The sequence below is a fragment of the Toxorhynchites rutilus genome, chromosome 1, assembly GCF_029784135.1.
Source record: "Toxorhynchites rutilus septentrionalis strain SRP chromosome 1, ASM2978413v1, whole genome shotgun sequence".
Taxonomy (NCBI): domain Eukaryota; kingdom Metazoa; phylum Arthropoda; class Insecta; order Diptera; family Culicidae; genus Toxorhynchites; species Toxorhynchites rutilus.
Window position 1 is genome coordinate 8,896,232 of NC_073744.1, and position 25,596 is coordinate 8,921,827.

General features: G+C 38.5%; 1 protein-coding gene across 3 annotated transcripts in view; it reads right to left on the minus strand.

The window, feature by feature from the left end:
• Positions 1–3,963: 3,963 nt before the first annotated feature.
• Positions 3,964–25,596, minus strand: part of LOC129762445 (uncharacterized) — a 57,595-nt gene continuing 35,962 nt past the window's right edge. Inside the window, exons 2-4 of one of the 3 annotated variants that reach the window (XM_055760679.1) lie at positions 20,450–20,633; positions 12,577–12,681; positions 3,964–4,491 (exon numbers count right to left, since the gene is read on the minus strand). In XM_055760679.1, coding sequence (XP_055616654.1) covers positions 4,220–4,491; positions 12,577–12,681; positions 20,450–20,633 — 561 coding nt within the window. In that variant the 3' untranslated portion in view covers positions 3,964–4,219. The other 2 variants (XM_055760680.1, XM_055760681.1) reach the window with 2 other exon arrangements.

Below are 25,596 nucleotides of genomic sequence, written 5' to 3' on the forward strand. Positions count from 1 at the left end.
AGTTGTCAAATCGGAGGAGGACTTCAAGAGAAAATGGATTTCTGTTCAAAAAAACTGCAACCTGACGTTGTACAGAACCTTATGGACGGGGTAAAGAGGAAGGTGCGAGCATACGGGCTTGGGCTCGAGGTATGAATAAAAAGAAAATGCCAAAAGTTGTTTAATAGTTTTTAATTTACTGTCTAAAATTTTCAAAAGGATCGGTCTACTGGGCGAATTTCTACAGCGTTTTTTTCGTGATGCAATTTGATGTGACATACCCTTTAATTCCGACAGCTCACCTGAGATCCGCACACTGCACCGCACACCGTTCATCGTTGCCTGAATTAGTCTTGTCAGCTTTCGGGGAAAGCCGTGTTCGTCCATGATCCTCCATAGCTGTCGTCGGTCGATTGTATCATATGCGGCCTTGAAGTCGACGAAGATGTGGTGTTCGCAGGGAAAGAGTTTGTCCGCCAATTGTGTGTTAATGCAGAATAATTGAAGTGTTTTTGCGACTTCGTCGGTGAACATTATGCAAAAATGCTTGAGCATGGTAACGCACTATTTCTTACTCTTTAAGTTTCTATCGAGAGGATTCTCAGTATTTTTGACTGATTATCTATTTTCATTTACAAGAAGACCGTTTTGTTGTACTACACGATTAATTTGGAAACCAAGGTCTCAAACTACGGTTACTTTTCACCACATATCGTTAGTGTGCTTTCAAACATAACTTGGCCTTGTTCAGACAATGTTGCTGAAATTGCTGTTAATTTTGATTATTTTATTAGAATTCTTCAACATAAAAGGGAAGAAATGTTTTTGACTAATGAGGTGCAAACTATTTTTAAAACTCTAGCTGATTCAGGTGAAATACAGGAGGCAAAATATCTTAAAACTGTTTCAAAGTAGCATTAGTAAATATTTTCTTGTTCAGATAGATGAAAACATTTTATTTGATGAGCGGACAATTATTAAAGGAATTATAATTAATGAAATAAAAAAGTGGAATAAAGGCCTGTACCAATTGTAATTACTGAACTTTGATCCGCAATTCGATAAATTTCAAGATAAAAAGAATCTTATTCTCTTCCGTAACGGTGCTTTTTCATCTGAATATACTTTCGTTGAAAAGAACAGAGCAGTTACATCCAAGAATATTTGATTGTTTGGGTTTTTTCACGGTTTCATTCACTCGATAAAATTGGGGCTGCTATTAATAGTCGACGGTGACAGATGATTTTTGCTGAATCGGGTGTGTGTCGGCAACTGTCAACCAAATTTTGTTTACAAGTCATTGAGTACAGTCATGTGTACACCTAGTTCAATTTTTACTGCGTTGAAAATGTCGAGTTTCGTTGCAAATAAGTACCACTTGTGGGAAGTTTAGATTTTGTGTATCCATTGGAAGAAAAGGGCATATAAGGTGACTCGGATAGATTTATTAGGGAACGGTTTGAACGTTTTAAAAGAGGTGATTTTGGTGTTAAAGTCAAATAGGATCCCGAACCGTTGATCCGTTTAAAGCAAGCAATTGCATCCATACCTCTCACGCTAAAGGTCAGGAGTTCAATATACATACATACAATACATTCTTCCAGAAATGGAAGCAAAAGTGACGAACCAGCTAAAATGTGTTGAAAGTCACAAGAATAGAGAAAAAAATTACTATTCATGTTAAAAACTTGTGAGTGGGTAATTCTGATTCACTCACTTCATAGCCCAGATCTTGCCCCTTCAGACTAACAGTCGTTTCAATGGATGCAGAACGCATTGAGTGGAACACGCTTTACTTCAGAACAGGGTATCAAAAATTGTCTGGTTCTTAGCTTCAAAATATGAACGCTTCTTTCGCAACTCCTTCTGCGAATGGCGGATCTCTATAGTAGCATGTCCGAAAAAGAACCTGAAACTTTTGAGAACCAGAACCTTTCCGTCTATTCGAGGAATATTAAAGGAGCTTCTCGGCGACCTACTCAGGTTGCCAAAAATAACCTCGGTCAAAAATTGTTAGAAAAATTTTAGATATAATACGTGCGATGAATAAAAATAAATAGTTCGAGAGTTTTTAAAGGAGTTTTCTCAGTGACCTTCTCTGGTCAGAATGGATGCTATTTGTGGAATCTCATTTCACCAAATAGTTGAGAGTTCACGTTTTTAAATCACATCACTCACAACAGTGAATCCTGATTGTTACCCATTCCCACTAACGATTTTTTCCTTTCAACGAATAAGGTTGCCCACCTTTTATCTATATAAATAAAAATGTAAGGCAAAATCTATTGCCAAGCGGAAAACCCGAAGAAGGGAGGGTCCAATTTTAGCCTTCTTTATTTTGTTGTATTTGTCTCTTCCCGTAGATCAATACATCGGAGAGAAAAATTGGAAAATTCGGAAAATTGAATTTCTGTTCTACAATTATCTAAGCGATGTTAGTCCATTTGATGTTGGCGCTAACTAAATTGATTTTTGTTCGAAAGTGGAAAAGGATTTTCAAACGGAATATCGCATTCCTATATCTTCTATCTATATAAACAAAAATGGAAGGCCAAATGTGTTGGTGTGCCCTAAACCCGAGGAAGGAATGGTCCGATTTGAGCTGTCTTTATTTTGTAATATTGTTAGTATCAAACATGTATTCCATGAAACGGAGAAACATGTTATATCCAAATGCTTGAAGAATCTTGAACGAAAATTGTGTCTGAAAATAATTTTATATTATAAGGACGAATTTTTGTAGAAGTACTAGACAATTAGTAGTAAAAGGAAATTGTAAAGGGTCAAAGGGTGAAGAGTTCAGTGATTGGACTCACTAACGTTCACTTAGTAAGAAAACGTGGATGTTTGAATGTATTCAAATCAAAAAATGTATTTTGGGCGAGACGAAGTTCGTCGGGTCAGCTAGTTATGACATAAAAATTTTCATGGGTTACGTGTCCCGTTTTTATTCCTGAACTATTTGGCCAGCCTACGAAGTAGCTTTTCTGGTCCCATTCCACCAAGCTTCGTCGAATGGTGCGATTGGAAAGGCCCAAATCCAACCGTTCTCTAATCGCCCAAATGACCGTTCGTGAGTTTTTCTTTGCATCAGTCTCACGTATCGGTCCTCTCCCCGATCGATCGGCCGCGCTGCCGAGCATCTGATGTTTCCGAATGTTCAAGAAATGTGCTATCTAGTCTAAAGACATCAATTCCAGTACATGGATAGCTTTGGAGCTATCTATATTTGTTGAGTTTCATCTATCATTCAATGTTGTTGAGGTTCAAAAGAACTGGTTCACTTAGGTGAACGGTTAGCGACTGAACCATTCATCAAAGTGAAATGGTTTGCTCATCTCTACTTTATGGAGTGGCTTCCTTATCCTTATACCCATGGCGGAAGGGTTGATTCGTATATTACATGGAAGATTACGACACTCTATTAGTTCCAAAGTTTCGACATGAGCCTGGTTCAAAGGGTTTAACGCTGATAGAGATTCAGTGGATTGAGATCAGTTCTGTTCATCGAAAAAACGGTGTTCTATGGTCACCATTTGGAGTTTTGAATGAGTTAAATTTACGGATTTCTGAATACTTAAACTTAAACACTGAATACTTAAGTCAAAAGCAATTGTCTTCAACGTCCTACGTCAAGTTTCCGTCCGAGCCCCTAGGCTCAGACCTCCTACTTTTTGACAATAAAGTTGTTTTCATACATGAGTAACTCTATCCTTCTCACTTAAAACGCTCTGGGTTTAAATTTAGTTCAGAGCTGCCGTGAGCTAATTGTAATTTAAGAAAAAATCTGTAAAAGGCGAAAAGTTAATTCATCTCGTCCGAAGTTTTGTATGTTTTAACAATTACCGACATAGCGTCATTCTACGTACCAATTGTGTGTCAGTAGTTTGTAACCAGTTGCCAATTGTAAGTGTTTCTTTTCATTGTTCTCTAGAAAGTACTACACAAGAAAAACGCTCCACTTCTAAATTCGCTCATTTATTTCCTCCTTCGTATTTACACTCATTTTATTTAATATAAGTTGCAATTCGCAGGTAACTACAATAACGATATGACAGTTTGGAAAGCCTAACAATAATGTTTACTACAAATGTATTTTAAATAAAATTGAAATATATATTTTTTTTTCAAGATTTCATCAATGAGTATTTTCAGGTAATCTATCATATAATCGGCATCATATTTGTACATTTGCGCGCTGCTGAAACGATAGATCAGCCCCCGCGCGTATGGCATCCTCTCACAAACTGGGAACACTGAAAGCTGGCACGGCTTGCGGTTTGATTCGTACCCTCTTCGACTTGGGGCTCACCTCCACCGCCAGTGGTCGGCTGAGTTTGTACGGCGGGAATCGGACCGGTTTCTTGAAGTCACCGAGGCGTAAAGGAGGTGGTTTCTTCGGCGGCTCCACAAAGATAGGTTCCGACTTCCGTTGCTCTGGCCATCGGTAGGGGTTTTTCCTCTTCTGGAAGTCTAGAAGCAGACAGTTGGCGCGGATGCAGGTGGACACATCTGGTGGGGGGAAAAAGGGAGTTTCGGATTGGGGGGGCGAGAAAGTTGTCCGGAGGTCGATTAGTTGTTTTTTTTTCTTCTAATTTTGTCATAGCAGTTCAAAGGGGTAGGTATGCATCGGTAGTTCTGTACAAGTTCATTGTCACCACGACGGAAGATTTCCGATAAACGTCCAGATGTTCCCAACACGTCAAACCGAGACCGGTTCTCTGCTAGCAGTGGTAGTTGTTTCATTCCAAACTCAGTTATGGTAGTGGTTATAGTAATAATAGTTGTTATCTGTTAAATCTCTATTTACATAGTCATCATCTTGTCGTCCGTCGGGTAAAATAATTACATAAGGTAACAAACTCGGAGCAAACAATTCAATTCGAGAGCACTGGGTATACATTACAACAATAATCGCAGCATGTTACGGATCACGATCGAAACTTCCTCAGCCGTGTTTCGTACAGCAACATTCCAACGGATCGTTCCAACGAATCGTTGCTGCTACGGGGCAATACGGCAGAAAAAGGGGTGGGTGTTTATTATTCCTCGCTCCTTCAGCACACACATACACGTCTGTTACGTCAGAGGCGGCAACATTGGTCTGCGCATATGCAAAGATCTGCTGACCGTTGCTAACCACCTCGATGACAAACACCTGAGAGCCAGCTTAAGCTGCTTGTTGTGCATTCGCACTTAATCAAACGGATGGTGAAATATTGACGAGGTCAATCCTCTGGAAGCTTGCAACTAGGCGATTTAGTTTTGACGCTTTGTGTTTCCGAGAGCATTAGTGCATAGTTTCTTGAGACTTCCACTTAATTCATCTGAGTGTAACTCATTATTAATCTTAACAAAACCCTTTAATAGAACTGTAATGTCCCACATCACTCTTCTATGTCTGTGTCCGCTGAAGTCAAAATGTATTGCCCCAACGTACGATCCACGTACAAATAACTACATTTGTTTGCGGATCGAAATCAGAATACCATCTAACAATGAAGCTTGACAGTAACAGAATCCAATTGGCCTTATGCCATTGTGGGTTGTGGGCTGCAGACCCTATCTAGGCAGCGACGACAAATACTCGCAAGCGCAATCGAACCCGATCGATCGGGCCAGATAATTTACCCCGTGAAAAAAGGTAGGTACGGGTTCTTCGAAGGCGCACCAAGTGAGATTTTGTATAATCGATATGGTGAGCAAAATTTGCATTACAAGAACAAATAGTTTTTTCACTGACCGGTAGCGTCGTCGTGAGTTTGCATGTTTGCTGGTGTAGTATCAATATGAGCAGACCGATCTCGATCGAAGGTTTCATCAGATGCAAATGAAAAGTTCATTTCGTGGAACTTCAATTTATTTCATAAGTTTGTGTGTTGCCATTATTGAAGCAAAAAAAGTTGAAATTCTCTGGAAAATTGACAACATAATGAGTCAATCACCTCTATTCCGAAATCCGAACGAGTTTGGAAATTTCGCAATACGATCGAGATCGACCTCTCATTTTGCAACCCGATCGAGATCGATGCATTCTAAAATCCGTCCGAGACTCAAACCCATTCGACATATGCAAAAGTGACAGCATTGCTTTGACCCAAACGAACGTCATAATAATTCATCCGTATTTGTGAAGCTGTTTACTGTCTATCACATCAACATACCCCAATGCAGTTTTAAATTGTTGAAATATGAATGAAAATTATTACCTGGTATTATTCAAATATTTTGAGCTCTCATCCTAACTTAACTCTTTTTTTTTATAATTTTCCAAGTATTTTCGATAAAACTTCATCAACAATATAAAATTAGCTTCACACAATATTTTGTATCACCTCAAGGCAATGGAGCTATTTTTGCATAAGCCGATTGGATTCATATCTCGGATAGATTTCAGACTTTTCGGTTTACAGAAGGCAACAATCGTGCTAATTTCAAACCCGATCGTGTTCCGGAATAAGGGTGAATACCCTTGAAACTGCTGTGAGCCTAAATTTTTGATTCAGAGGAAAAACTCTAAGCAATAGTGCATCCAACTCAAATTCTAACTTGGAAAGCGATTTGTTGAGGTGACTAAATAAACTCTTTTCGCATCATATCCGTCAATATTTTCAAGAAATTTAGAAGAAAAAGTATCCCTAAAAATGAGTCCTACATTTATTGAAGTATTGCTACAGAACGAATCTTATCGCTAGGGGTGAGGTGTGTATATCCTTCGATCTTATTGTGCAACTCTTAGTTGCTTGAATTATCCAATTTGAATATCAAGTTTCTAGCTTGGAAGATATGAACATTAAATTTCAAGCTTCAAATTCGATCTATCCGTCCTAATATTTTTCACCAGATTCGGAACCAACGAATCTAGATAATAGATTTTATTTGTAAATTTGAATTCTTGAGCTTCAACCAGAATCTAAATTCAGACGATTCGATTTCCTGAATAAGATTACAGCCTAGTTCCTAGTTCTAGCCTAGATTTGGTATTCTGAAAATTCATAGTTCCAGATCTCAGTACCCGGAACTTGCTCCGAAAGCATATTTCGTGTTACAAACACCAAATTCTAAATTATAAATCCTGAAATCAAATCTCAGGAGCTGGATTCTGAATTTTAGATTTCGTAATCTGAATCTAGAATCAGAATCTAAAATCAGAATCCAGATTTTTCACAGACTCTAAAACATCAAATTTTTAGCCTAGATTCATAGTGTCAGAAATCAATAGTTTTAGAATACAGATTTCGAATTCCAAAAATTCAAATGCTGACACATTATAACAACTACAACATTTCTTATTTCAAACTTCCGATTGCGATTCGGATGCAAGATTTCAAATTCCATATTCAGATTAAATGTCCTGGATTGCTAGTCTTCCATTCCTGATCTTCCTGGCAGAACAATAAGGCCACATTCCGGAGGAAATTTCATTGCTCTGGTTGTCAATTTGAACCATACATCTACAGTGATGGGCACAAAAAAAATCCACCCCCATTTCAAATCAAAGTGTTCCAATATTTAAAGTTTTGACGTAGGACTACCCCTGCGAAAAAAATGTAACGAAAAATTAAGAGATTTCAATATGTTATAATATTTATTTTTAGACGGAAATTTTATTCAGCAGTTGTTTGTTTGGGAATTGTTAAACAAGTGAACAATTTTTTATTCGTTAAAGATATTGTTTTGCGAGCAAATGCGAAGCTAATTGATGTTTTATTCATTCTTCCTTTTATTTTGTTTCCCGTGAATGTTGTATACAACACAAAATTGTGTGCAATAATTCGTTCTATAAAATAAATTAGACATCTAGTCAATGTGTAGGAATAAGGGTGATGTAGATGGTGGAGTGGGTTAGTAAGATGCTTGCAATTCCTTAGAAAAAATCATTATTTCAGCTAGCGATTCCAAGCTGATATTGTTATGGCTCACAGATTCAGTGTGTGTGACGTGAAATATAGTCTGAAACCGAACATTATTCCACCGAAAAGGCTACTACTCTCGATGTCTTAGAATAATAAGACAATGGAAAGATATTACAATACCATAGTTATCCATTGGGAATCAAGCAGTATTATAATTTAATGTATAATTCGCATCGAAATATTATCAAATCGTAAATAGTTTCAACATTAACTCTATATTTAATGTAATCAATGACGACATAATTATTTTTGTTTACCGAATTTCATCTACCATTCCACCCTATTATGTTTTGCAATGATATTCATTAATCGTTTTCAGATAGTCAGTTGAACCTCCTGTCAGAAGCTAATTTTGTTTTTTGTTCGGATCAAACTAGACGAAATGACGCAACATTTGACTGCTGTTCACAATCGGATTTATCATCGCAATAAGCTCAAGTGCGAAAGCGGTGCAAAATGTGGCGTTCTGTTGCAGAACGTGTTCGGTACTCAATCGGGAAATTCGAACATTCTGGACAGAAGAAGGTGCGGATGATACATTTTACCACATTGATTGCAACAACCCGTTCAAGGGAATCAGTCCATATAACAAAAAGCTCTTTTCAAGACCACCATTTGGAATTTCAAAAGAGTTAAAATAACAGGTTTCTGAACAATGAAAAGAATAACATTTAAAAAAAAACAATTTAAAATATGCAAATATGCCTTGAAAATGAACTAACAAAAAGTCTAGACTAAAATCACCCTGAAAGGCTTGTTTTTTTCATTTTTTCATGTCTAAAATAGCATCCGGCGTTCGATTAGGGGAACCCGGGGCAAGAGTGCCCATCTGATTTTTTTCCCTTTTTCCATCTTTTACAATCATTTAACTACAGAACTTTGTTTTATACAGATACTGCACATATCTCACATATTATCAGCCAGAACCTTAAATATTTTCCATTGGAAAACGGATAAATACTAACTGAGCTTCTTACAACTGCAATCTATATAAGAACGCACAGGCGCAAATTAACGAAAACCCTCAGTGTCTATATGTTTGCATGACTCCTCCCATAAATACAAATAGAATAATCATTTTTCTTCAACTTACTGTATGAACTAATTTAAATCGTACGCATTTATTTCAATAAAAAAATAAATTTGTTATCTCTCAACTTCAGGGGCAAAAGGAGTCATTATTACCGGGGTAAAATGCCATAGTCGTAACCTCGAATTCGATCTGTCAAACGTAAATAGTGTAATCGTGGTTGTGTTTGTGTGGTCATGGTTTGTAAATATGAACGACTTTCGTTCCGAAACCAGTGGCAGATGGAAACTATGGTTGTTGCCGTACATTCTGTAAATCGTGGAGACAAACTGCGGAGGAATATAGTTTGCCCAGAAGAACATTGGCCAAATATGTGCAGAAGTTAGGCCGTTTTAAAACTGTGTTTTCTAAACAACAGGAGGAGTAACTCGTGAGTCACATCCTTAATATGCAGAAGTTATTTTATGGGCTGACAACACACGACATCCCGAACCTAGGGTATAGAATCGCAGAGTGGAATAGTTTAGATCACTCTTTCGACAAAACACCCAAATTGGCCGGAGAAGATAGGCTTGCCGGTTTTCGTGAACGCCACCAGAACTTGAGTTTGCGTTCTTTGGAACGACCGTGAATTTCAGAGTGCTTTTTTCATCAAAAATTATATTTTTATAAGATTGGCACTCTTGCCCCGTCGAGGTACTGGAAAATACAAGCCTAAAACATCATTTTTGTAAATGAAACATTTTCATAGTAAACATAACTTTTGAACAATTTGATGCATAGCTATACCTAAATAGGAGTATAAATGAACAAACCAGCAAAAAAAAATGGAAAAAATATAACAAAAGAGCATTCAAAAACGCGTATTGGCTTAAGGTGGCACTCTTGCCCCGGGTTCCCCTACGTTTTAAAAACCGCTCTGCTGATTTGTCCATGATATGTGGTTGCACTTGCAAACGTAGTGAGTGAGCATTTGTTAATAAAAGAAGGAGGAGATAATCAAATTATTTTCAAAACAAAATGTTTGTCTTGTGGTTTGTCGGTGGAGTGTCCGTCCTACCCGACTTAGTTAGTATTTTATTTTCGTCAAAATTTCTGGAGAAAAAATGACAAAACTTCACCGCTGATTCGATAAACTGGAAAAGAAGTGATGATAAAACATTCACGTAACGAAAAATACCCCAAAAAAATACTCGATAATAATGAGAACATTATTTTCTGTAGACGAAAACTTACATCGAGCTGCTCTTTGTAGATAACTTTTTTGTTTGTATTTACAATTTTGACAGAAAGCCAGCTAGGTGTATACAGTAAGTATCGAAGATATTGATACACTGTATTGCAAGTTTGTACATCATTATATAAAATTTATCAATTATACAGGGGGGTCCATCTTTTCTACCCTGTCCGTCTTTCCTGACTTTCCCCTACTTCTTTTTCCATTTTTTCAATATTCCAGACAATTCTACATACGGCTGAAAAATTCACAAGGTTAACGTCTAGACGGCACCTCTTGCAAAAATCTACTTGATTATCACAAATCACCATCTTTCAATGCATACGTGTCAAATTTTGACAGCGATCGGTCGATTGGTTCGTGAGTTACAGCGTTGAGAATGAAGCAACATTTGTTATTGTAAAAAAATGGAAAAATCACAAATCAATGAAATCGATGGCAAAATTGCATGAATTGGGCTTCGAATTGCGTCCGCATCCACCGTATTCTCAAGATCTGGCCCCCAGCGACTATTTTCTGTTCGCAGACCTGAATGCTCGCTGTCAAGAAATTTAAGACCGATGATGAAGTGAATACCGAAACTGAAGAGTACTATAAAAAAGGTATCAAGGTGCAAGATCGCTATAATCGCTGCATCGCCCTCGAAGCCAATTATGGTGAATGATAAAATTGAATTTTGCAAAAAAAAAATAGTTTTACTGTGTTACCTTATAAACTTTTCAGCCGAACTGTTATTTATAATTACATATATATATTAAACGATATTAAAAGTTAAAATATTTGCTCCGAGCTGTCAACACGGCGCCAAAGTCTTCACCTGTCAGTGTTAGAGAGTCAGTGTCAATAGAACCGTTCGTTGTCCTCAGACCTTAAAGAACCACCCAAACAGAAAACAACCAAACTAGAATAATTTTGAGTTAGGTTAGCTCGCGCCAAAGAAACCATGTTTTTTTATATCTCGTTCGTGTTTATCTTATTCATGCTTAAAAATCAACTAGAATAATTTATTAAATAAAACAAACAGTAACTAAAACTTATGGTACAAGTTCGTCTTCACACTCCGGGATTCTGTAGTTGCTTCTTGTTCGAATTTTGTACACCACTAAACTCTAGTGTTATTTGTTTCATTCTGCTACATACACAATGTAATCACAAAATAAATACTGAAACGGGGGGAGCTTCCGGATGAGGGATAGAAGGGTTTTTCTTCTGGGGGTTAAAATTTGATATGGCATCAAATTCGACTCGGGAAAACCCAAGCGCTCGGCGTTCCTATTTCATACATAAAACTATACATGTGATGTCGCAATCTTTGTTCTAGACTAACATTAAGCGCATCAACGCTTGAATGACCCACGCGTGGGTCAGGTGGAATACCTAAAGCGATTAAGCCTGAAGCGTGTACAGGTGTGTTCGTTTTTGAGTGACTTAGAAGTATCTTAGATTTCTGAGGACAGAACTATAGGGATCTGTGGAGGAAAGAAACAAAAATAATGGGGAAATGGGAAGACTTATTTTAGTGGACTTCGTTCGGCTGATTAGGAGGTCCTATTGGAAGTGTGAGATGGCTCAATGGTTCGCATTGGTTGGGATTCTAGTGGTTAGCGAAATGTTTACATTCATATGTACACACACATACAACATCGTTGCTGTTATTCACTCTCGTACTCGCAACGCACTGGTTTTGTTCCAGCCGGCCGGGATGAAGGTTTAGAAGTATCCTACAATTGTGTTGCAAGACAAAACAAAAAATATGGGCTCGGGTCAATGGGTTTACTCACATTCGGATGCGATTAGTTTTGGTTCGGAATGATTCCATCTAAAGAATCCTACGGTTCATTTAGAAGCTAGAAGCAGTATGTTCATTTCTAATCGCTTGGAATGAAATGGTTAGCGTATGATACATGCAATTTTTGTTTGTTTTGTTTTTTATTCATGCTAGTAGATATAGCCAAGCTGAGTATATGTTAGTTGCGTCACGCTCATAATTTGTTCAAGCTTATTTACATGATACTAGTATGCAAGTTTCACGTGTTCTGAGCATCATTCTGAACAAGCACCTCTAATTTTAGGCTTCTTTTCCTAATTCTCACACAGGTTGGTGAGATCACTCTGACTCGTTCCCATCTAATTATACAACCAAGAGGAAAAAAAACCGACACGCGAAAAACCGTTCCGTACTATCAGTATGGGAAAAACTATCATCGCTCACGCAATTGCCCTCAGTGTTAGAACCAATCGTGCCCACTAATAGAACTAAAAAACCCTGGGCCGAAGGCCACGCGTTAGTGTTTATTTAGCATGCTTATTCGTATTTTTAGGCCTCCACTCATCACCAATAGGAAAGAATTAGATTTTTAGAGATAAAGCGAAAGATAGAAACTAGGCACCCTTCCGGATTTATTCAGTCTTACTTTGGGGTGAGTTTGGAGGCACGAATCCATAACCGGATGCGCCGACAACGACTCCGCTGGACTCCATTGGACCGCCGGTGGGTGGTGGTGGGAACACGACTGGGCCTGGAAGAAAGTATGAATAGTACTTGGTGTTAATCAGGTCTGATTTTGATTGCAAAACAGAAAGAACACTTTTTGCTGTTTGAAGGCATACGTTAATGGACATTATAAATAATATACTATCGCCAAAACGTATTTTGTTATACGGTTACGTTGTTTCTAAACCAGTAACATTAGTATACAAGAAAATGTAATATTTTATGTTTACCAAACAGTATCTAAGACAAAACTTAAATACTATTACCTTAGTTGGTATTGAAAGTTGTTGTACACATTAAAGTGGATTTTGACGTGACTAACGATCGAAAACATGGTGTTTACTACCGGAAAATTGTCCGAAAGTACTCTATATCAGTCGGAGCTGTACAGCACATATGGAAAGAGTACGAAACGCAAAACCAACATCTGCGAGAAATCATCCTTCAACGAGTGTGTCAACATTTTTCCTAGTTAATTTTCCTAATAATAAAATTTTTCATTTGTTTTTTGAACTTGAGCTAGTTTTCGAGTGCTTTGATCTGGTTGCTCATGTTCTGTTACTTTGCAGATCCAAGTTAAAATTGTCCGTTTGGCTTGTGATATCCGCCAAGAAAGCTAAATTTTTCATCCCCTCCGCGTTTTATAATTCTCAGCTTTTCCTTACTCTACATGTATACTGCAATTCCATTACGAAGGCCAAAAGCTTTTCCTCTTTTAAGCCATCGTACCTCAGTAAAATATGGAATTTCGCTAAACTGTGCTTAAAGAAAAGGTTGGAACTTACGATGATTCAATGCGTGAGAGTTGATTGACGATTTGGACTGTATTCTTGAATCCTACATTTTTAGCACAGAGATTCTCCGGGTGTTTATGCTATGATACTGCATGATTTGCCCTGACACTTCTGGTTGTTCTTGAAGATGAGCAATAGTCCTTCGTGAATACAAACAATTTTTTTCTCCTAACTCATAAAATTTTCCAGCTCAGGTGGTGGCAACAAACATGTCCATTTTTGACGGATATTTCGACTCATGTTTTCATTTCAAATTGAACCATCATGACAGCATCAGCTTCATCACGAATCAAACAAACGGGTTTCTGATTTATGAATCATGCATATTAAAAAAGTACATTTCGGACAATTTCCCCTGGAAAGCACGTCCTTCGTTAGCCACTTTCCCTTTTCTGCTAGTCCAATTTTTGAAACACACGCCACAGCGAGCAGAAAGAAGCAATTTTTTTTATCTGTATCATAGTGACTTTCAACATTTTTGGCTGGTTTGTCACTGCACTACAGCTTTACTTTCTTTCCTTTCAGTCAATTTCAATTTCGATTATGTGTATCCACTACGCATACTGAATACGGAAATTTTCATTCGATATAAGAACCATTCATTTTCATTTGACGATTTGAAAATGTCGCTTCAATGTGAAGAATGAAAGAAATAAACGTGAAGCGAAACGAGACTGTATGAAGTGCTGTTCTCTTTATTGAGCGCGAAGAGAGAATAGCACTATTTTCAGCCAGCATGAGTTTGCATGAAATTGAAAGGCGATAGGCCCATTATTGAGTGACGTTCTGTCAATTGAACTGAAATTGTAAGGCCCTGGTCGGGAGTGAGGAAGAAAGAAATGATTGTCAATCGACACTGGAATAGTGAATGAATTCGAGTGCCCTCCAATGACGAGAGCGCAGCAAAAATCAAATTAATTTTCTGAACTTTTCTCTCTCTTTTATGTGGCCACGCCTACGTGGATACCGTTCTTTCTCATAAAACACCGTTACTTGCATGAATTTATGCGAGTGTGAGCAGAACTGCACCAAAAATGTGAAACCGTCCTATGAGTATTATCAAGAACAATTGTCATTCTCGTCCCTAGCATTTTTAGTTTTCCTCAATATGTGTCTTATTTTGTGTCATTCATACTTATCCTGACCTGGGTCATGCGGAAAAAAGCTATTTTCAAGCGCATTTTGCTTGAAAAAAAATAATCTTGCAACGTTTTCCCCATGCTGTCTGTTTTTCCCATGCTGTCAAACATTTCTCCTATGAAAGGAGCAAACGTTTTCGTGACTCGGGTTTTGTTTATTTACCTTTTGTGACCGAACTAGAATTGAAATAAATGCTGTAAATTGGGTAATCCGCATTTTTTAAGTTATTTTCAGTCTTCAGAATGCAACTCGGTGCTGATGCACAACAACATTTTTGTACCCAGTTGAGCTCCTTGTGTACACCAGGTATGGGCAAAATCGCATCGAAATTCGTTCAACAACTCTCATTCACAGATAAAACTCACCCTTCTATTCTCCATTTATGCCTCACTTTATTTGAGACCGAAAACATTCACCTATCCTCTTCGCAAAGTTCATTCTCGATTAGAACGGAAAAATACTGTCTCGATTCCGCTCATCTATTCTCATAAATGTTTGCATTCTCTCATTTGCCTCTCGGAATGCCGTTAGATGGTGATAGAATCAAACTGGAAACTTATGCTTGATCCAGCGAGTGTCTCTGTAAAATCACTCGTTTTTCACTCATATAGCGATCATTGAGCCTCGGTCGCGGCAGTAAAGTATAGGTAGATATTTGAAATCGAGTGGATTCCTGTGCACTATTGCAATGACATTTTTTTTGACGTGGGACTACGTCTAACCGGAATATATGGAGGGTAAAATGAAAACCTAAACACAGAACATGCAGGAAAAAATGAAAGATTTCGAATGCTTATAGCTCGAACATTTCGTACTGGATAGGAGAGATGTTTGCATCACTTGATAGGGAATATTTCTACGCATCTATCGCAACTAACAAAATGTTGTTTTTCATTAGATACACAATTGAATAAATGTAAAATATTAGGCGTTATCTAAACGCCCTAACTGCATCGTTTTGATTGGCCCGATTTACGGTTTCCCTAACACAGCCATCAAAACCAAGCAGCCTTGGGGAAATCGGCATTGCAAATACATGAAAGTAGGGGGACTTTTGTTCTCATCGAAAAATGTTCCCTAACACAGACTTTAAAACCAAGCAGCGAAATCGGCATTGCAAACACACGAAAGAGCCTAGAGGCGAGTGAACTGAAAAGTTTAAACCCTCTTAAAGCCAAAAAGAAGAAAAAGAACACACGAAAGTAGGGGGAGCTTTTGTTCCCACCGAAATGTGTTCATTAATAGAGATTTCTAAACCAAGGTGCCTGGAGAAATCGGTATTTCAAATTCATGCAAGTCGGGGGTATTTTTGTTCCGACTGGAATGTGTTTCCCTAACACAGACTTCAAATCCATGAAGCGTGGGGAAATCGGCATTGCGAATTCATACAAATCGGGAGTATTTTTGTTCCGATTGAAATGTGTTTCCCTAACACAGACTTCAAAACCGAGGTTTCTGGGGAAATCGGCTCTGCAAATAAATGCAAACTGCGAGTACTTTTGTCCTCGCTTGCCTTTGTGCAGAGTGGAATATGTCTGTCCTAACATGATCTTCTAAACTTAGGAACCTGGGAAAATCGTGCAGCCACTAGAAGCGAATGAACTTCCCAGTTTCAAGCAAATTCGAGATTCGAGAAGTATGTACACTTTTGGGATGTAAACTTCAGAGGGAAATGTAAAATAAAATAATCGTTTGATAATTTTTTTTTGTCTTTATTGGAAAGATTTTCAGCCTTAGGCTGGTTCATCAAACGTTTGATAATTCTTCCGTACATATATTTTGTTCTAGTCATCATACCAAACGTAAAAGGTCCGTCATTAAATTTACTTGTAACGGAGAACAATCAATCACAATAAATGAATTGACTTTACACGGCATTTGTTAATTTTTTTCACTCACAGAGCAAATATATTGAACTCAATTGTTTCATTCAATCAAGAATTTAATCAATACAATCATAGATATAACCCACTAATTTTTGTTTCTAGTATGAAACGATCTAAGCCAACGCAAAAGACCATATTAACGCAAGTTATTGGTGAGCGGGAAGGTGGATTCATGTGCACTTCAATGCTGACAAGGGAAAATAAAATCATACATACAAGCAGATTCAGTCTATTTTGACTCGCTCGTTATTTTGTTTCGTGCGGTCCTTCCAAAGGAGTATTCATTCATTGAATGTTGTTTTCCACTCTTTATTCTGTTATGTTCACTATCAGTCCCGAATGAAGATGGTCGGGGAGTGTAAAATGATTCATCGTGCAATCTCACGATTGCTTGCTGCATTCTTTTCGCCATGATTATTCCAAGCAGATACAAGAGTGATTTATAATTAGGTGTGGAGAAATGAGCGAATGAACTTTTCCATACTTGATGTACACATGCACTATGAAGAATGAGCACGCTCCGAAACAGAGATGAAATGTTTTGTTGTCAGCGCCGTTTTTGCGCCCAGTTTCGCGCTGAGCGTAGCTATGAATTTTGCGCCGTATTTCTATACTCTATACATTTTGTGCACTCCGCACCAAGAGAGAATACGTGTTTGCTTTGAACGCGCGCTAATGAAAATTAAACTCAAGCGCAGCACTGCGTATGTTTTCTGATGACTGGTTATTTTAATGAAAGAAGAAACTACAAATAATATAGTTCTAGTGCTCAAAACAATAAAAACATAACATTTGGCGAGAAGAAAAATTGAGCTACAATTAAGATTAGCGAAGTTTAGAAGTCAATAATACTGAAATTTCAGAATCTGACAAAATGTCAAAAATGTAGTTCAGTCATTTTATTAAATTCGATAATTTTTGCCTTTCATAACAATGCTTTCTCTATGTAGCGGATTATTATAAGGAAAGTAACTCCTTTTTATTGGATCTCTTTTGACATTGCGGTTGGATTCTTTTCGATAATCAATTTAATTCTATCCGCATGACCCAGATCCTGACTGTTCTTTATGTATGTCTACATAATTTTTGGAAGCCAGACTGCCCACACCATCATGACAAAGGACCAGGAACACATGGCGTAACGAAGGATACAACGAAGAAGAGGCTTGACAGAGCCAAACTAATACTTTCGCGGCACGCAGGTCAGGAGTTTGTGTTTCCTGATGAGAAAATATTTGTCCTGCAACAGCCGCACAATGTCCAAAATGATCCGCTGTGGGCGCCGAAGTTTGACTACATCCCCCCGTCCCACATAAACATCCCGCGGTTCCAGAGCGTTGGTGATGGTTTGGGGAGCGTATCCGTGAAAATCTCATTTCATTTCCAAGATCTGGGAGGAGATGCCTATGGACCAGATGCGATCCTTTGAGATACGTCTCAAGCTCGTTATATAGCACAAGGGGTGGGGGAACGCTAGGGAACCACGCTGTAGAGGCGACCCTTCTGACCTTCGGGCGGAGAATATCATACTAACATTCCTTCCGTTCCTCTGGTGACTGTAAGCACATGGCCGGTGTCGTTATTGACTTTTTATAGCACGAATCACCGATACTTGCACAACGAGAATGATTTGCTACTTCCAAGCGTCATTCAGTGTGTTCTTTGTGCAATTTCGCTGGTTCAGGTCAATCACGGAGAGCAACTAGGAAGTGTACAGTCTACCCAAGCTGAAGTTCAATAAACATTGCCTCAATGAAAATTGACGCAGAAAATAAGCGACCCTATAATAGAAATCGAGTCGATAAGAATTTTGCTCGTTAGCTCGTTTTACTATTATAGATTCCAAGCAAATCGATAGCATCGACCGAGTGATAGCTATCGATGTAACTGTCAGAATTTATCGAGTTGTTTGGTTTGCTTGTCGCATACCTACAGAGAGTTATTTCGTTATGGTTTGCGCCCCTGATAGTTTCCTTTGGGAAACATTTCAGAAACGCCTAAATATGTGCAATTGCAATACATACAATCCGAGCTCTGTAAGAGATTATCTCGATTGACAAAATACGAAATTTTTCTCGGCGTAATAGTGATAGTGATTGTATCGACTTCTCGATTCGATTTATATAATAGGGCCCAATATTTCGTACTTTCGTTTTTTGAACACTTTTTTAAAGTGTATTCGAGCTTATTAAACCCCATGTAGAACGATTTACTTATTGCAACCGATTTTTTTGGGCACTGAGTTTAGAGAAATCTAAGGCTTTTGGTGTAGATGAAATAGGCTAAAGTATCTTCCAATTACGACAAAAGGTTCGCTATTGCAACTTTTTAAAGATTTATGGGTATGCGATACCATTCCCAATGCCCGGCTAGCCTATCGCTGTCCATTACGCTATAGCTCTTCTAAGGTCTGTGATGTCATACCTCCAAGTATAACTTGGAGTATGAAAAAACTGTGAAGGCTGGGTATAACGCCCAGAAAGTACAAGCTGTGGTGAACGAGGCCATATGTTCTGATTCGGCTAGTGTTTTCTGTGGAGAGTGATAAAATCAATTTCATTCGATTCTCTCTTGGGATTTATTGATTGATTCTTACTACTATGGAGGCTTGAAACTACAAAGTTCATTCGCCACTAGCCTAGAGAAAGTCCTATATGAAGATCAATCAATTGAGGATTCTGAAATTAAACCCACGGCCATTCACTTGATAAGCGTCTCCCTTTGGAGACTGAGAGGATCAAAAAAGAGATATGTAGCTTTGAAGAATCAAAGCATCGACCGTCAAATCAAAGAAGTAGAACCCATCTGAAATAATTATCTACAAGTATGGCGTCACCATTATGACGAACTACTAATAACTGAGTTCTTTGAGTTATATTCTGCAGTCAGGTCCCGGAAAATGTTTTATTTATTGTCAAGGTCCGTATAAAAAGAAAAAAAACTTTTTATCCGCGCCAATATCACAGAACTCTGTCACATACGTCCACAAGCATACTTTATAGGGGGTTAAAACTAGTAGGTATTTCCTTATTTTTTTTCGTTTTGTCTCGCAATTATAAAATTTGTTTAGACTATTCATCGATCTAACTCCCCACAGCTGACAGCCAACAGTCACCCTTACAAACAAGCTACAGCTGAGACCTTTTCCCAATTGGGTCGTTAAATCGTAATAAATAGCAATCTGTGAATGAATTGCACCAAGTACAAGATAAACTCATATTGAATCAGCCGAGCTTTCAAGTACTCGCATTTGGAAAGGCATTGAGCTGGCCCAAGCAAAGTCTAGCTAGCTTAAGTAGTAGTAAACGTATAAACAAATTATACAGAACAGAAATAATCGTTCTGATTAAGCATGCATCAATATGAGTAAAAGCTTTTAAAGGTACAAGATGCAATAATGCAACGTTTACACAATGTTACAGAAGAGGCGCGCGTTCGTTTGGAAAATACAACACAAAGCTGCGGAGTGTGTGTTCCTGGTCCGACTAATAGATACAAGTTTATAGTACTATCTGAGTCATTCCAATGTTAAAACCAAAACTCTAATCTAAGTATCGAATGTCCTTTAGCCGATTCCGATCCGAGGGAAGGCTCCGGTCTTGTGGAGTGTTGCCACAACCAATGATCATTATTTTGCACCTCGCGAACTACCACTCTGTGGCATACTCTCACCCTTATTTTGCGGTTGAACACGCGAGTTGCAGCTCGCAACCGCCGGGTTCTGGGCCTTCATTAGTTCATGAATAATTTAAAGTGTTCCCATGCTGTTGTAAACAAGCAGGGGAAAAGTTCAGAATAAATCACTCCCAGTTTGCATATGTGCCCGACTATCCGCCGCTTGTTGCTGGAATGTTAACAAAGATCGCTCATCTATTGTGTCGATATTCTTGGAAGCAGTAACGGTACCCTTCACTGCAGCGTGCTGTGATTGATTTGTTGTCCTGAAATGGACCGAAATACAGTCGGCACTTACCTCGATTCTGTCGTGGATCGCGACTAGCGGCGGTCAGGCTCGCGCTGAAGTCCTGTCCACTGAAGGCGGTTGGTCCTCCGAAGTCACCGGTCAGCGAGTTCAGTCCGAACGGTGGCAGATGGCTTCCGAAGTGTTGCGCCGTTGCCAGAACGATGGCCACGATCAGCGTGAAGCAGACAGCGATCTGTGAAAACGAAACAAAACCATCGAGTGAGATCGAGTTGGAAAAAAAAATCGTCGGTTGAGGTGTGCGCGCGAGAGAGAGGAAATTTCGCAATCACCGAGCGATTCCAGGTGTTAACAGTATAAACATGTTTCGAGCAGACTCCTCAGGTCGCGCGAACGCCAGGTCATAAAAAAGAGCAATAGGCGTACGAAAAAAAAAGTCTCAACAATCGGATGGTGAGCAAGGGACGACGAGAAACGAGAGTGAAATAGGTAATACACACACTAATCCATGGTCAAGGTTAAGGGAAGTGCCGTTACTGCACACCTGCTGTCGTATTTAAAATAAATTATTAATGGAAGCAGCCGATTAATTGGCGCGTTGTAATGCGAAGGTGTGAATTTACAGCACACGAGCCGAAAGTGATCGCAGCAAGCGTTGCGTGGTGCCGCCGCCATTGCCACGGTATGTAACGATCGGTTACATACGTCAGATTGTGGCGCACACGAGACGATGACTTTCGCTTTCTGACATCGCACTGTTACTGTATACGGTATTCTTTACATATTTATTGCGGAGCGTGTTTCGAACATTTTCGGGCAAATACGGATAATAAAAGGACAACGAGCGGAAATCGATTTACTGCCTCAAGCGCCATGAATTGGCGCGCGCTACCTCAGTATCGTAAATTACGCTAGACTAAACCATTTGATTTATTAATGGTGAGTAGGTTTTTAGAAACTTGACCTCAAAAGCGGGAGAGAAGGCCATAATTGTGTGGAACCGAAGCAATTTGGAATCGGTAGCGCAATGGTAGGACATCATCGACTCCTGCACGCAATTTTTACGATGGCGAACCCATCCATTGCAGAAACCTGGAAGCGCTTCCAACACTTCATTAATGCTTATTAGATTGGAAAAGTTTCTGGGGATTAATGTTTCAGCAGCCTTGAGGGTCGAATCATTGATAACAAACCCTTCCTCATATACGAATCTGTCAAGAACAGCATGTTTCTAGATAAAGTGTGTTTCATTATGTCTGAGCCAGCACCCGGCAGGCAGTCATATTTTTGATGCCTTCATTTCGATCATGCTCATTCCGGATGACGTTTAAACAGTTGACCTTCGCTAGGCGATATCGTTGTCAGTTGCTTACAAACTCTGTGTAGAGGGAGCGCAGACTTTCATCATTTTCGTGAAAATGTGAAGCATTTCTCCGGAAAAGTGGAAAACGATGATGCAGAAATAGTTGACTGTAAAATTTCGCTGAGTCTGTTGGCGAAAAAATGGAAGTAGTAAGCATAGGAGCGGTTCGAGACGCGATTCTGAAGTATGGGGAACAATGCAGCTTCCAGTACAAAAAGAAATCTGGGCGGAATGTTATGCGTGCTTACGCCAGTAAGAAGAGTTCCTTGATTCGGGATGTGTCCAAGAAGGTGGTATAGCCTCTCAATACTGTCCATCGTGAACCAAGAGCTCGTAAATTATGTGATCGTCCGCTGAGCCGATTGAAAACCGGTGTTGGACTATGAAACTATGTAGAGTATGAAAGTTATAACAAGTTTGATTTAAAAACGCTTCCAGTATAACACTGTTTAGGATGGCCAAATAATTGACATCAAGATTCGGTAAGAAGGCAATGGTTTGTCAAATTTTTCAAGTGAGTGTGGCATGCTTTCCGAGCCGTTCGTGTCCACTGACACAATGAATACAGTAAAAATGTAACCGAAATCATCGCAAATCAGTCTGTGCTGAAGCTGATGGGCAATCTTCGATCAGAAAGTCGATCATTGGCCTCCAATTGACTGGATTATACAAAAATAAAAAATAAAATGAGAAATAGAAATTGAATTTGCTCTAAAATTGTGTTTATACCGTTCATTTTAGCTCATGCTTATACATAATGAGGCACCCCATAAGGGATGCTTATCCAATGATTTTGACTAATAAGATACATTAAAAAACTTTACATTAAAAAACTGTACCTACAGATCTGTTATGACAAACATCTGTAATCTGTACCATCGATTCATTGCTTTATAGAGACCTCTGTAATCTGTTCCGTACAGACTTTCTACCGTACAAAATAGAAACCACTGTACCTTTCCAGATAGATCAGTATATGTGGCAACACTGAACATAACGATGTTACATGGGTTACTGCAAGGCGTTGTACTATAGGTGGACCGCAATGTCAAAATTGCTGTTCGGCCATTGCTCGTGAAAAAACAAATTTGTTTACAAAACAAATCGTATCTTTTGGTGACAAATGCATTCGTTGGCAAAAAAGCTGCTCGCGCTTTATTGTCGAATTATAACAATACAGAAGGATGTTGCTAGTATATCTTTTCGCCTTTCTTTCCAAGCAAAATGTACTTCTGTTTGGCTCCCATCGGCGGGGAAAAGAGTACTATCAGCTTACGGCGATGGTGACAAAAAATAACGCTTATTATGGCTCCACTGATTTCGCTCAGGGAGGAGGAGAATGCTGTGCATATACCGGGAAGGAGATCAAGAAAGGGCCGTTACAAGTAATTGGCTAGAGCAAAAGGAGGTTGTGCACTATCTTTCACAAATATATATTTGCTTATTTTTTCCTTCAGTTATTTTCCTTAGCGAGTTGACATTGAAATCATAACCACACATCCAAACAAAAAGTAAATAATTCTGAATGTTACGTCTCGCTACTCGTCTCAGTCGGAAGAAAAATACACCCGACCTGCATGAATTTGCAATGCCAATTTCCCCAGACACCTTGGTTCTGAAGTTTGTGTTGGGGAAACACATTTCAGTCGGAACAAAAATGTCCCCAACTTGCATGTAATTTGCAAACACATTTCAGTCGGAACAAAATTACCCCCGACTTTCATGTATTTGTAAAGTGGATTCCCCGAGGCACATTGATTTTGAAGTGCGTGTTAGGGAAACACAGCTCGGTTAGAACAAAAATACCCCCTACTTGCATGTATATTTGCTAAGCGGATTCCCACAGGTACATTGATTTTGAAGTCTGTGTTCGGGAAACCGCAAATCGGGCCAATCAAAACTAAGCGGTTAGGGCGTTTAGATAACGCTTGACATTTCACAGTTATTCAATTGTTTATCTAATGAAAAATAACATTTTATTAATTGCGATAGAAGCGTAGAAATATTCCGTATCAATTGATGCAAATATCTTTCCGATCCAGTAAGAAATGTTCGAGTTATAAGCATTTGGAATCTTCCATTTTTTCCAGCATGTTCTGTGTTTAGGTTTTCATTTTACCCCCTATATACTCCGGTTAGACGTAGTCCCACGTCAAAAAAACACGTGTTTTCCATGAATCGGGTATTCATTCGCTATACCCGTACTGGTTTTTTTTTTCGGCTGAGTTGATTTTGGAGAGTTTACTCGATCAAACAGCTCAAAATGCTGAAAAGAAGTATTTTTGTTGAGAATGCATAGAAAACGGTTGAAGCCTATTTCCAAAATTAATTTTTAGCACTTGTTTTGACATCCCCATTCATTAGATGAGCCTAAAAATAACAGAAAATGTGCTGCTCTCCAATGCTGACTTAGCATTTGTATAATATATACGCCATACCAATATAAGAGCAATATGAGTGAGCGAAACAAGAGACACATTGCAAATAAGCACGCATTAAAGCTTTTCGCATACTTTGCCACAGACACAGTCTAGACCGGAAGAGATATAGACTCACTTTTATGCTCTTTTTACTTTTTGCTTTTTGGGTACAATCCCAAGCTTCAGTTTGAGAGAAAGAGATGCCTGCTCCTATACATACAAATATTTCGAAGCTTTTGAAAAAAGTGCTATTATTTGTTTATTTCACCCTTTAGCACACGAAAAGCATTCTTTCTGCCGAAGATGATATATTTTCTATCAACGCTAGTTTGGATGTATAAGAACGATCCATAAAACTAGAAGTAATACTACAATGCCATTTCAATGGATTTAATTGAATTTTAGATTATCTTTTCTTATGGAAAATTGTTGGCTTCGATGGATTCACAGCAAGATTTAAGAAAGAATCAAGAGTCGGATCTCTGCTCACAGTTTTTCAATAGTTTGGATTGATTTTCAAGCAAATGAAAACCTTAATCTGGTATTCACTTCTTGCTAGATGAGCTCGTAAGATTATATTGTAGTTCTTAACAGCGGCTCGGTAAAAACGCAAAAAAAAACGTGTTCCAGCAAGACAACGCCAATATCTATTCTGCTACAAAATTCTGATTAGAGACCCGGACAATGGAACTATGGTGATAGCCAGCCCGCATTCCGGATCTGAATTCAGTAGAAAATATCGTGCGACGAACCTATGCTAACTAGAAACAGTATACCAGAATTGATAAGCTGAAACTAAATTTCTCGAAACTAGTTTTTTCAATCTGGCGTACACGATATCTCAAGTTTCACTCAACCGATTTATGTCGAATTTAAATGAATGTAATCTGTATGCATCTTCTATCGCAGAAATTAATAAAAAATCAAAATAATTTAAATTTATTTTTTTTATTTTACTATTTCACAAAACACAAAAAACGCTCAAAAAAGATTGTTTCATTCAAACGGCCATCAAAAAACATGTTTTTGACATATCCAAGGTTCATGCGATAGCGGCATCTTTACTGATTCAAAATCTGTTCGTTTTTTTGTTTCAGATGAGCCGAAGAGGGAGCCAAAGGCTGGAATCGTGAACGTCATGACAAACTTTTTTTCAACCCCCTCACTTCATCAACTTGTAGTTATTTTAATTATGAATATTTTTTCCGTCCGATTTTGGTTTTATTGTTAAAAGATAGATAAACAAATAATGATATGATGGATACTAAAAATATTATTTGTTTAATTATTTCGGAGCTCAAAATCTCCGAAATTCGTGCCTGTACACTAGAATACTCCCTTAAGTCTGGATTGATTACGGGGATATATAAAAAAGTCAATGTGTATATCTTTGCAACCAGTGGAGCCTACAATCA